The sequence below is a fragment of the Salvelinus sp. IW2-2015 genome, unplaced genomic scaffold, assembly GCF_002910315.2.
Source record: "Salvelinus sp. IW2-2015 unplaced genomic scaffold, ASM291031v2 Un_scaffold3471, whole genome shotgun sequence".
NCBI classification, from domain to species: Eukaryota; Metazoa; Chordata; class Actinopteri; order Salmoniformes; family Salmonidae; genus Salvelinus; species Salvelinus sp. IW2-2015.
The window spans coordinates 37,580-52,132 of record NW_019944751.1 but is presented as its reverse complement, the minus strand read 5'-3'; the positions used below and the strand labels follow the sequence as shown (position 1 = coordinate 52,132).

Sequence of the window (14,553 nt, the reverse complement as noted above, 5' to 3'; positions counted from 1 at the left end):
TATCATCCTCGTACCACTTCATAACATAGCCAGCACTGCTATCATTCTCTTTAACTACTTCACCTAATCTTTCCCAAACATTACTGTTCTGGCACTCCCTTCTCTTTATTGTCAACTTACGTCACACCCTGATCTGTTTCACCTGTCCTTGTGATTGTCTCCACCCCCTCCAGGTGTCGCTTATTTTCCCCAGTGTATTTATCCTTGTGTTTCCTTGTCTCTCTGTGCCAGTTTGTCTTGTATGTTTCCAAGTCAACCAGCGGTCTTCCCATTCTACTGCTTTTTGCGTTCTCCTTTTTCTAGTCCTCTCGGTTTTGACCCTTGCTTGTTTCTGGACTTTGTACCCGCCTGCCTGACCATTCTGCCTGCCTTGACCTCGAGCCATTCTCCCACTCTGTACCTCCTGGACTCTGATCTGGTTATGACCTTTTTGCCTGTCCACGACCGCTCTCTTGCCTACCCCTTTGGATTAATAAACATTGTAAGACTCCAACCATCTGCCTCCTGTGTCTTCATTTGGGTCTCGCCTTGTGCCTTGATACTCTCCTTATGCAGCTTTTCTCTTATTGAATTAAATTGTCCTTGTTGCCTCAGTGGATCGACGGTAACTTTTTCTGCCCTAAAATCATTTTGCAGTTGACGCGCTACAGTTATGCCCTAAAGCTGACGTTATGCACTAACGGCAGATACAAATTACGATTTAAAAAAAACTCAATGTAGCCTATAGATGTGATAGAGTATATTTACAGTACATCAGGACACTAAACCCGCCCTTCCCTGGGGATATAGCCACGGGGAAGGCCGGGTTATGAGTCAACCCAAGCATCACTATCATCCATTCCCACGAATCACAGGCAAGTAAGGAGAGTGGTTGTTGTCTATCCTCCAGCTGCTTGGCCTTGTCTGTGACTCTGGTGACACCCACGCTAGTCTTGTGGTGACACACACACACACACACACACACACACACACACACACACAATCACACAGCAGTGAAAACAGTCGGAGCTGCAGTTGAAGAGCCTTGTACATCACGGTATTGTTTCAGATTTTACTCGGTCATCTCAAATTCTACTAAAAGAGTTATGTTCTAAATGAAAGTTAGTTTGGTGCTAATTTTTAGAAACAGATTTTTGTGTCATCCCAATAGTAGATGGTGAAATCTTGAGATCACATGAATAGTAAATGTCTAAGATTTTCTCTGAGACTGTCAAAATGCCCCCCCCCCCAAAAAATGACAATATATTTTCAGTCGTTGTCAAAGATACATTAGGTGTACCCTAGCTAACAGACCTCATCCTACTATATAACCCTTGAATATCTCTATACTTCTGTTAGAATCTCTACATTTCACATAGTTCCCGGTTAAACTAGCTGAGAATAGAACTGAGATTCTCTCAGGATTTTGATGTCACCCACACATGAGTCATCTGAGCGCTCCTGACAGGCTCACTAAAACATTCTGATGAATGTGTTGTTTTTCCGTCAAGCACAGGATGCTCGCAAGAGTTCCTTCAATTTTTATTTACTGTAACATAATTACTGTAAAATAATTACTGTGATATAATTATTGTACCAATATTTACTGTAACATAATTACTGTAACATAATTACTGTAACATAATTATTGTAAAATATTTACTGTAACATAATTACTGTAACATATTTATTGTAAAATAATTACTGTAATATAATTACTGTACATGATTATTAACATAATTCCTGCAACATTATTTTTAACATAATAACTGTAACATAATTACTGGTGCATAATTACTGTAATATAAATACTGTAATATAGTTACTGTGACATGATTATTGTACAATAATTACTGAAACATGATTACTGTAATATAATACTGTAACATAATTACTGTAACATAATTACTGTAACATGATGTAACGAACGTCGTCGGGAGAAGGAGAAGACCAAGGTGCAGCGTGGTAAGTATTCATAATACTTTAATAAATACGAACACTTGAACAAAAACAACAAAACGACAAACGAACAGTTCTGCAAGGTGCAATACACAAAACAGAAAACAACTACCCACAAACACAGGTGGGAACAGGCTACCTAAATATGTTCTCAATCAGAGACAACAATTGAGGGCTGCCTCTGATTGGGAACCATACCAGGCCAAACACATAGAAATACAACACACAGAACAAAACATAGAATGCCCACCCCAACTCACGCCCTGACCAACAAAATAGAGACATAAAAAGGATCTCTAAGGTCAGGGCGTGACACATGATTATTGTAATATAATTATTGTACACAATTACTGAACATGATTACTGTAATATAATTACTGTAACATAATTACTGTAATGTAATTACTGGAGCATAATTATTGTAACATAATTACTGTAACATAATTACTGTAATATAATTACTGTAATATGATTATTGTAACATAATTACTGCAACATGATTATGTTTAACATAATTATTGTACATAATTACTGTAATATAATTATTGTAACATAATTACCTAACATAATTACTCTAATATAATTACTGTAACATAATTACCGTAATGTAATTACTGTAACATGATTATTGTAACATAATTAACTGTAACATAATTACTGTAATATTAATTACTGTAACATAATTACTGGTTATTTTGAAGGACAACAGCAAATGAGTTTCTTATTGCTTTTATATTTGTATTTTCTCTTTATTATGGATCCCCATTAGTTCTGCAAAGGCAGCAGCTACTCTTCTGGGGTTATTAGGATCCCCATTAGTTCCTGCCAAGGCAGCAGCTTCTTCCTGGGGTTTATTATGGATCCCCATTAGTTCCTGCCAAGGCACAGCTACTCTTCTGGGGTTTATTATGGATCCCCATTAGTTCCTGCCAAGGCAGCAGCTACTCTTCCTGGGGTTTATTACGGATCCCCATTAGTTCCTGCCAAGGCAGCAGCTACTCTTCCTGGGGTTTATTATGAATCCCCATTAGTTCCTGCCAAGGCAGCAGCTACTCTTCCTGGGGTTTATTATGGATCCCCATTAGTTCCTGCCAAGGCAGCAGCTACTCTTCATGGGGTTTATTATGGATCCCCATTAGTTCCTGCCAAGCCAGCAGCTACTCTTCCTGGGGTCCAAACACATTAAAGCACTTACGTCACATATAAAACAAAAGATAAAACAGTACATTATATAACATTATTACACAACTACATATCTACAATACCAAATGTTTGATACCACTACAAAACAATATCACAATGCATACGTATGTACCTTTGTTTGTGTCTCTTCACAGTATATATAGTTGGTAGACTTACTGTAGAAAAAAAAGAATTTTGTCCTGTTTTGCAATGTTAGATCATGTAGATTAATCAGCTGATTGCTTTGTTACAGTATCTTAACCACCTGCTAAATCAGTCGTGTGATTGATCGTGTCCATGCAATAATGACTGATCATTAGCCAATTAAAATTCAGATAAAGCTAGCCCACAACACAACGGACACCTCTCGGGAATATAAAAAAATGATGAACCGCCTGAAGAGTCAGTCCTCGTCTCGGCGTTCACATTATGAAGATTGAATCTATTTATTTATGCCATGCCGTTACTGGCATCATTTAGCTATCATTAATTATCATAATGTTSACTCATTAAGCAGGCGGGTGCATCTCCTTGGATGTGTCCCAAATGGCATACTATTTTCTATGTAGTGAACTTCCCAATGGGGCTCTGGTCAAAATGTGTGCACTATATAGGGAATAGGGTGCACTAGCCTGGTCTAAAGTAGTGCACTATATAGGGAATAGGGTGCTATTTAGGACGTATGTTAGCTACCTCCATGCTGCTGTGTCTCTGGCGCCATAGTTCCAGTGTCAGCTGTAATCAATAAAATGGCTTTGCCCCGCCCCATGTTCCCACATCACTTATCACCTCATTGATCCACTAATGTCTCATTACATCATCATAATGCCTCATCACCTCATCACAATGTCTTCATCACTCACGAATGTCCATACACTCATCATTCATCCTGTCTCATCACCTCATTCATAATGTCTCATCACCTCATCACAATGCTCATCACCTCCTATTACTGTCCACACCTCATTACAAATATTCATCACCTCATCACAATGTCTCATCACCTCATACTGTCTCATCACCTCATTACAAATGTCTCATCACCTCATCATAAATTCTCATTAACTCTCATAATGTCTCATCATCTCATCATAATGTCTCATCACCTCATCATTAATGTCTCATCACCATCAATCACACTGTTCATCACCTCATCATCAATGTCTCATCACCTCATCATACGTCTCATCATCTCATCATAATGTCTCATCACCTCATCACAATGTCTCATCACTCATCATTACTTCTCATCTACCTCATCACAATGTCTCATCACCTCATCATAATGTCTCATCACCCCATCATAATGTCTCATCACAATGTCTCATCACCCTCATCACAATGTCCTATACCTTCATCATACTGTACTCAATCTCATCATAATGTCTCATCACCTCATCACAATTTTTCATCACCTCATCATACTGTCATCATCTCATCATTCTGTCTCATCACCTCATCACAATTTTTCATCACCTCATCACAATGTCTCAGCACCTCCTCTATAATGATTCATCACCTCTTCATAATGTCTCATCACCAATGTTCTCATTCACCTCATCACAATGGTCATCGCACTTTCAATCATTCTTCTCATCACCTCATTCACAATTTTTCATCACCTCACATACTGTCATCCTTCATCAGTTCTCTCTCACCTGTCATTCATCATGCCTCATTCAATGTCAACTCATCACAAATGTCTCATTCACCTCCTCATATATGATTCATCACCTCATCACAATGTCTGCATCACCTCATCATTACTTCTGCATCACCTCATTACAATGTTCTATTCACGGCTCATCATACCTGTCTCATCACCGCATCACAATGTCTTCATCACCTCATCATAATGTCTCATCACCATCGCACATAATCTGTGTCCTAGCTCCGCACTCTGCTCCTACCATTCATCCCAGCATCAGCAACAGAGTACTGGGGGTAGTTCATGGCTGACATCAATGTGGCGCGCCAATACAAAATAATTACCAATAATAATATCAAATAATATTACAATAAATTAATTTGGTTCAACATAATATAAATAGGTAAATATATATGAACGAAAACATACGATTGACATGTCAGGCTGTGTGTTGTAATGGAATGTTTTTGCCTTGTCTGGTTTTTGTGGTTTTGGACACCTTATGTAGGTTTATAACCAGTCATACAATAATTACCGTGGTAGTTTAGTGGGGTTGACACTCTTATGTAGGTGTTATAACCAGCCATAAAATAACGCAACATATGTCATAACATGTCTAAATATATTTGTCATGACAGCGTTWTGACCATATTATAACAGGTTATGACAAGTTATGTTCAACGTTATGTCATGGCTATGGTCGTGTCATAACCTGTTATGACGCTGGGTGTCAAGTACAGTGTTATCGAAATTAATTCTAGAAAATACATTTTGATTCCAAATTAACAACGTAGTTAAAAATATGATATTTCACCTGATTTTAAAAGCCTTTCAATTTAATTGAGTGAAATATAATCTCTATTGTGCTCTGTAAAATGTTCAATGTTGATTGTATAAATCTGAAATTTATAGACATTGCAATCGAGGGCTTCCACCATTTCAAAGTAGTCAACTGGGTGGGGATTCCTATGTTGTGATCAGCCAATCATCAGAGAYCATTGTCCTCTTCAAATGGGAGTGCCTAGAGTTTGTAAACTGAAGGCAGGTAATATCCAGACCCAGTTGTTGAGACCATGACAATTTAAAGACTGAATTTACGTGTTCTTGAGTGGACTACTAGATCAAACGTCCATGTGCCCTTTTTTCAATACAGTAGAGTACAGTCGAGTAGAGCAGAGTACAGGACAGTAGAGTACAGTAGAGTAGAGCAGAGTACAGTACGGTAGAGCATAGCACAGTACAGTACAGTACAGTAGAATACAGTATAGTACAGTAGAGTACAGTACAGTAGAGCATAGCACAGTACAGTACAGTACAGTACAGTAGAATACAGTATAGTACAGTAGAGTAGAGTACAGTACAGTAGAGTACAGTACAGTAGAGTACAGTAGAGTGGAGTACAGTAGACTACAGTAGAGTGGAGTACAGTAGAGTACAGTAGAGTAGAGTACAGTAGAGTACAGTACAGTACAGTAGAGTAGAGTACAGTAGAGTACAGTAGAGTACAGTACAGTAGATGACAGTACAGTAGAGTACAGTACAGTACAGTAGAGTACATTAGAGAACAGTACAATAGAGTACAGTAGAGTACAGTACAGTAGAGTACAGTACAGTAGAGTGGAGTACAGTAGAGTATAGCAGAGTACAGTACAGTAGAGTACAGTAGAGTATAGCAGAGCACAGTACAGTACAGTAGAGTAGAGTAGAGTACATCACAGTAGAGTACAGTAGACTACAGTACAATAGAGTACAATAGAGTACAGTACAGCACAGCATAGTACAGTAGAGTAGAGTAGAGTACATCACAGTAGAGTACAGTAGACTACAGTACAATAGAGTACAATAGAGTACAGTACAGCACAGCAGAGTACAGTAGAGTAGAGTAGAGTGCATCACAGTAGAGTACAGTAGACTACAGTACAATAGAGTACAATAGAGTACAGTACAGCACAGCAGAGTACAGTAGAGTACAGTAGAGTACATCACAGTAGAGTACAGTAGAGTACAGTACAGTACAGTAGACTACAGTACAATTGAGTGCAATAGAGTACAGTATAGTAGAGTGCAGTATAGTACAGTAGAGTACAGTAGAGTACAGTAGTGTAGAGTAGAGTACATTACAGTACAATTGAGTGCAATAGAGTACAATATAGTACAGCAGAGTATAGTAGAGTACAGTAGAGTACAGTATAGTAGAGTACAGTAGACCACAGTACAATAGAGTACAATAGAGTACAGTACAGTACAGCGGAGTACAGTAGAGTACAGTAGACTACAGTACAATAGAGTACAATAGAGTACAGTACAGTACAGTAGAGTAGAGTACAGTAGAGTAGAGTACAGTAGAGTACAGTACAGCAGAGTACAGTACAGCAGAGTACAGTAGAATACAGTAGAGTAGAGTACAGTAGAGTACAGTACAGTAGACTACAGTACAAGTGAGTGCAATAGAGTACAGTACAGTAGAGTACAGTAGAGTAGAGTACAGTAGAGTACAGTACAGCAGAGTACAGTAGAGTACAGTACAGCAGAGTACAGTAGAGTAAAGTACAGTAGAGTACAGTAGTTTCAAGTTTTATTGTCATGTGCACAAATACAGTGAAATGCCTTTCTTGCTGGCTCTTTCCCAACAATGCAGTAATCAATATCAGTAGTAATCGATATCAGCAGTAATCAATATCAGCAGTAATCAATATCAGCAGTAATCAATATCAGCAGTAATCAATAATCAGTAGTTATTCAATATCAGCAGTAATCAATATATCAGTAGTAATCAAATATCAGACAGTAATCGATATAGCAGTAATCAATTATCAGTAGTTATCAAATATCTAGCGTAAATCGATATAGCAGTAATCAATATCAGCCAGTAATACGATATTCAAGTAGTTTATCAATAATCAGTATAATCATATCAGCAGTAATCGAATATCAGTAGTAATCAATATCAGCAGTAATCAATATCAGTAGTAATCAATTATCAGCAAGTAATCAATATCAGCCGTAGACTCAATATCAGCAGTAATCTAATATCAGCAGTAATCAATATTATCGATATCAGCAGTAATCAATATCAGCAGTAATCAATATCAGTAGTATTAATATTATCGATATCAGCAGTAATCAATATACAGCAGTTCAATATTCTACGTACTGGGCTGTCCGCACCCCCCCTCTGTAGCACCATGCGATCCGAGGCGGTACTGTTGCCGTACCAAGCAGTGATGCATTAAGTCAGACGCCCTCAATGGTGCAGCTGTATAAACTTTTAGTGGATGTGTAGAGTAGGGTACAGTACTTTACAGTACTTTCAGTACTTTACAGAAAAGTAACAGTATCGTACAGCCACATTATGTTTTGTAAAATCGATGTTTAGGCTCATGGAGGTTGGACGCCACTCATGTTGGCTATGCTCTCCAAACGCTGTACTTGACCACTAGCCACATGGGTGTCTTCTGTAGCTCAGTTGCTAGAGCACAACGACGCGATGGCGCGTCACCCGAAGCAATAACGGAACAGACACAAGGATGCACCTCTATATATTCTATGGTGTAATTGTTTGGGATGTAACCATTTCTGATTGGACAATTTTTACTTATTTTGAATTCAGAGATCCCATAGCTACTTATGGCTGGCTATCTTTCAATTGGACAGATTTACATTCCAGCAATCATATACTGTATATTAAATGCTCAAAAGAATGGGGAAATTATAATATTAAATACCAATCCAAATTCCTCAGAAAAATGATTTAGCTTAATTAACAAGTCAGGGTTTTTTTTCTTCTGTTGTGATTGTAACATCTTAAACATTACAGTATGGGTCGGTTAAGGTTAGGCTTTTCAAAACAATAAATACCCTCTTATGTCTGTGCGCTGTCAACAAATAGCATGCGACAGTAATTAGTGCATTGTGAACATTTGTTAATTAGCAACTGTAATTGAAAGAACAGAGCCACTCGTTCGTTTATTGAGTGCTGTTGTTTTATCTGCTCTGAGGTCTTAGAGTACAGATAAACATAGATCGCTGCACTTCATGTAAAATAGATATAGTAACAAAGATCTGACTTCATGTAAAATAGATACAGTAACATAGATCTGCACTTCATGTAAAATAGATATAGTAACATAGATCTGCAACTTCATATCTAAGAGAATATAGTAAGTAACATAGATCTGACACTTCATGTAAAATAGATAATAGTAACATAGATCTGCACTTCATATCTAATAGATATAGTACAGTACTATAGATCTCACTTCATGTAACTAGATATAGTAACATAGATATGCACTTCATATCTAATAGTATAGTAACATAGATCTCCACTTCATTATCTAATAGATATAGTTAACATAGATCTGCACTTCATATCTAATAGATATAGTACAGTAACATAGATCTAACACTTCATATCTAATAGATATAGTAACATAGATCTGCACTTCATATCTAATATAGTTGTAACATAGATCTGCACTCATATCAATAGATATAGTAACATAGATCTGCCCTTCATATCTAATAGATATAGTATAGTAACATAGATCTACACTTCATATTTAATAGATATCGTACAGTAATATAGATCTAACACTTCATTATCTAATAGATATAGATATAGTAGCATAGAATTCTACACTTCATATCTAATAGATATAGTACAGTAACATAGATCTACACTTCATATCTAATAGATATAGTATAGTAATATAGATCTTCACTTCATATTAACATGATGAAGTTTATTAGGCCTACTCCTGTAGCAACTGTGTCATTTTGATATAGACAATTAGAAACGTCTAATTACAAATGATATGTTGTGCATTTCCATATGTCGTCAATAATATAAGCAATTAGACAACTAAGTGTGAAGCCTACAAAATAGCAATATATTGTGGGATGTTGATGTCTGTATAGCCTAGGTTACTATATGATATAAACAAACACACAAAGGACGCATAACAGAGGATGAACCGTAGCTAATAGACACAAACACGGAATTATAGCTGCCTTTTCACAACAGCAAAATAACATAATTTTGCTAATGACAATGACAGTTTTATGAACCATGAATCAAAGTGTCAATTGAAAATATTTTCCACCCGTTACAAAACACAACAACAGAGTCATAACAACAAGGTAATTAGTACGTGTGCCCCATGACATCTCTAGATGGGATTAGTGATGGGTTCGTGGAGGCTGGCTGGCTSTTCTGGGTGACTGTTGTCTCTCTATCCAGTTTATAAAGAGAGAGAGCGAGAGAGAGAGACCCATTGTTTGACACGCGTCGAAGCGAGCCTGGCTTTGGCGCAACAGACAAACAGAGAGACCTGGCTCCAACCAGCGGCTGGAATCCAAATGATTCGCCTGGCAATCCTTTTTGATGCACCTGCACATGGCACCTAGACCTGTATGGCGCCTAGACCTTTATACCGGCATCAATACCTTTTCAACCACTCTTAGAAATGGACCGATAACTAAACATTAATTWAGGAACAAATAAAGCGTTATTTTTTTGGGGGGTACATTGTACTCTCCTTTCGTTCCTTTTAGTTGGTCAACACACTCGGCAACAGAGGTCTGTGCACTAGAGATGTTGACGCCATATAGTATTTCAGATATTTGATCAACTAAATTAAAGCACTTTTCGAAAGATAAACCGAACATCTAAATAAAGCGTATATTATTCTTTATAGTTTCCCCATAAGGACACAGAGTGAATAAGACAGGCGTTTCACATGACAACTATATGTTTTCCGTTTTCTCCATTTTTTAAAAAATGTAACCATCAGCCAGTTTGAAATCAACAGTAGGGCTGTTCAGGATATGGAATTAACTATGCTGCTTCCGTGTCGTCCCTGCCATGAGGCTGTTGGGGATGTGAACTATTCTGCTCCCGTGTTATCCTTGCCATGAGGCTGTTGGGGATGTGAACTATTCTGCTCCCGTGTCATCCCTGCCATGCCGTGCCGCCTGGATGCTCTCAAGCAGCATTGCAGTTTTCCCTTGTCAGATTATGAATTGTACTTAATCCTGGCTGGATCCGCCACCAGGCGTCCCTCCCTTGGTTCAATATTACTAATGTACATTCTATTGGCTGCATTAGACAGATGTCTAAATCTCCCTCAATCCGATTCGACATAATACTTTCACTGCTATTAAATCCACAGTGGTGTATTGTATGGTGGGCGCTGGGCTGTCTGGCTGGCTGCATAAAAAGCGTGGGCTGATATTTCGTTCACAAGAGGCAGCAAAATGTCAAATGGGTGTCTTTTTAGTTCTCAATTCAAGTTGTTGTGTTCTGAATGTGAACGGGTCTGTAGAGTCAGCGACTGGAAAGATGCTGTATCCTGCGAGTTGCGCAAATCAATATAGAAAGAGAGATACATAAATCTGCCATCATGTCAGGACAGGACGGATCAAAAATAATGCTGGTCTTTTTTTTTTTTCAACCATGAATCATTTTCATCCGCAGCGTCAGATGGTTGGGTGTCTGTCTATATGAGATACCCTACCTCGCCTTAAAGTATCTGAATAGGCCTAGGCTACTTATTCACAGATGGTTAGGCTAGTGATGTACAAACCCGAATGTCCATATATCGTCCATAATGTCCATACCCGTAGAAACCATATTTTGATATCTTGGATTTTCAATTGTTATTATCTTGGATTTTCAATTGCTATTGCGCTATTCAACAAAATATAAAAACCGCTGAATAATAATTATACATTAATAATAATAATAATAACAATACATGTTCTAATAATTAATAATATTCCAGGCTAATAATTTATCTACAAATCAAAATAAAAAGTTAAAGTAATATGATTTTAATGTTGATAGGCATACATATTATTTGGAGATAAATAAATAACAAGATTGTTTAATTATATTGTAGCTTATTTATTTAGAAAAAGGTGACTGTCAAGAAATATATCCGTTGTTATTTCCATATTCATTGTCCGGTATGCTATATAGAGTTACAGTACAATGACGCCATACAAATGAATGGCTTAAATATTTTTTATTTTGCCGACAAAAATATTTGTTACCGATAACTAGCACATTTTCGGTAACAAGGTACTATACCTTGACATTTGTGCTAAGGTTTTCTCAAGTTCCGTTTGCATTTGAGGTATGACATTGACATAAACAGAAGATAGATAGATATATTTTGGGGGTATTTTAATGCATGTATTCTTTAAGCACAAAATATTAATTATAAAATCAACTATTGACCAAACATTTAGATTTATTAAAGAATTCACATCCTTTAAATTGAAATATAGTATTTTTTCCCCTTACAAACAAGTGGTATGAAGCATGTTACATAATGATATAAATTATTATAATTGAATAGCTAGTATTAAAAAAAAGTATTTTAAAAAGTCTACAGCGCTCTCTAAAATTATTATCACATAGGATGCATTATCAGGATTAAAATGACAAAATACTACCGAATAGAATCACAACATAACACATTGTTAAAAAAATACTTCATGTTATTACTACAATACAGAAATTGCAGACATTTGAGGACAACACAAAAACAATTGAGGTTATTAAAAGACAATTAGGCTTCAACGAATCTGAATAGGCTAAATAAACCTTGAGGATAAAATTGTCCCTTTCAAAACTCAACTCATAATCTTTCCGACTCCATCCATTGCAATAGCCCATGTTCCACAGTCTAAACCGCCCGCGGCATGTATACAATAGGCTACAAACATACATACTGTGATCTCTGTTCCGGTCAGGCAGTCTCCAATTTTTTTTTATTTTTTAGAAATGCTGCCTAAAATCTCTGTGCTGTCGTCTTCTTATATGGAGACTTAATTTGAGTCTTTCATTCAGTGGCAGTCCTGGTGCAGGTGGCGGGTCTGTGAATACTGCGCCGATTCAATTGCAGAGCCTCACTCTTAGTCGAGTACCGTATCATTAATTTTAAGTTACTGAGAGCACCATATCATTACCGGCCAGAAAAGAAAAAGTGTGTCACCCAAACAGCTGATTTGCATACAGATATTCTGTCCCTCAAGTGTTGCCAATATTGCGGGTTTATCAGATTTGATTACTAAATATTTTTTGGGGGAAAAACATACATAAGAGAAACTCTCATACAGATCATGAAATATAGTTTCGGATGATGTTTTGTTTGTGGGATGCTGTTTTATCCACATTTACATTCAATTCTAGCCAATCTAATATGCCAACTATCTTTACCCGAATTTAAAACATGTGTACGGCTATGTGATTTAGCATTGTAGCGCATCGATGAAATAATCAATGAAAGCAATGTTATAACAAATAGGATCACAGTGTAAATAGAAATTAAGATACCTGCTGTCACTTTTGTGGAGTACAGCACCATCTCGCTTAAAGAGAAGTAGTGGCGTCTCTGTGAACGGGTGTATATACAGTGTTCTACTGTCCTCTAGCGGGCGAACAGAAGCGGCTGATCTGGGATAAACACAAGAGATCACTCCCCTTTATGAAAACGAAACTAAAAAAAGGTTGGACAGTTTAGGATCGGTTTGAAATTCGAAAAATGCTGAATGCGACTTCAAGAATAAACGGACGAACATCGACCAAATAGATTACTTCGGTAAAGACAATATAGCCTTGATCATTTGTTCCTATATACTGCAGAACTAGACTTAGTGACCCGCGGYGAAAGGAAAGTTAGTTGTCTCTACCTCATAGCAACGAAGGACGCACAATAACATACTTGCACCATGGCAAATGCGTCATCGAAAGAGGTATGTGATGTGTACCAAAAAAACAACATTCTAATCTAGCCTATATGAAATAGTATTTATAGTTWAAACGCATTTAAACTTGTTCATTACATTTAAATTTACAAATTTATGTAATCGGATGATTCCCAAATTATACAGTCGACGTGGTTGAGTCAGCATACTTGGCCATGTGGATTTGAGTCCGTTTTGGCTATATCGAGCTCTATGGTAGACCGAAATGGTTTCGCAAAAGCATCGGAGCACTAATATCATCTTAATTCCATTGAAACTAAATGGACGAAATATTATTTTTGTGCTACCATGCTTTTGGGAAACCCAGCCCAGACAMATTGCCTCATGATAGGCTGTAGTTAATCAAAATGCAGGTGGCAACCAGTTTTAGTCACACTAAACATTTTTTTTATCTACTCAACGTTTTGGGCCAAGTGTTACCTGAACTAAAAATATTTAGTTTGGCCAAATGTAGCTATAATTGGAGAAKACTTGGCGAAAATTCAGTCACTTTAAAATGATGTGTTGGTTCATAAAACTATACATTATTTTTTGGGGAGGCATCTTAACTATAAAAAAAAAAAAAAAGGTAACGTTACACACAGTGCTTGACTTGGGCAGGAGCTCACCGGAGCTGAGTACCGGCACATAACATGTTCTACTGCTTGTGAGTTCCTGTTTCTCTCATAGAATATTAGCTCAAAAGTATTGTGGAGCTCCTTGCTCCTAAATATAAACAGTACCGGCACCTATTTCAGTCCAAGTTAAGCACTGTCGCTAATTAGACTMKATGTCTGTGTCTTGCTTGTGTTACACAGTCAAGCACTGGTTAAACACACACAGTGCTTTTATCATATACACTACCGTTCCAAAGTTTGGCGTCACTTAGAAATGTCCTTGTTTTTGAAAGAAAAGCACATTTTATGTTCATTAAAATAACATCAAATTGATCAGAAATACAGTGTAGACATTGTTAATGTTGTAAATGACTATTAAGTCGACGGAATTGGCCTAAAAATGTGAAAGTTCAC

At 37.1% G+C, this 14,553-nt stretch overlaps 1 protein-coding gene across 1 annotated transcript in view; it reads left to right on the top strand.

The window, feature by feature from the left end:
* The first annotated feature begins 13,305 nt into the window (after positions 1-13,305).
* The window catches only part of si:dkey-3h3.3 (RING_Ubox and Deltex_C domain-containing protein), an 11,507-nt gene continuing 10,259 nt past the window's right edge, over positions 13,306-14,553 (top strand). The window contains exon 1 of the mRNA XM_024142838.2: positions 13,306-13,531. Within this exon, the coding sequence (XP_023998606.1) occupies positions 13,508-13,531 (24 nt within the window). The 5' untranslated portion in view covers positions 13,306-13,507. The remainder of the gene's footprint in view (positions 13,532-14,553) is intronic.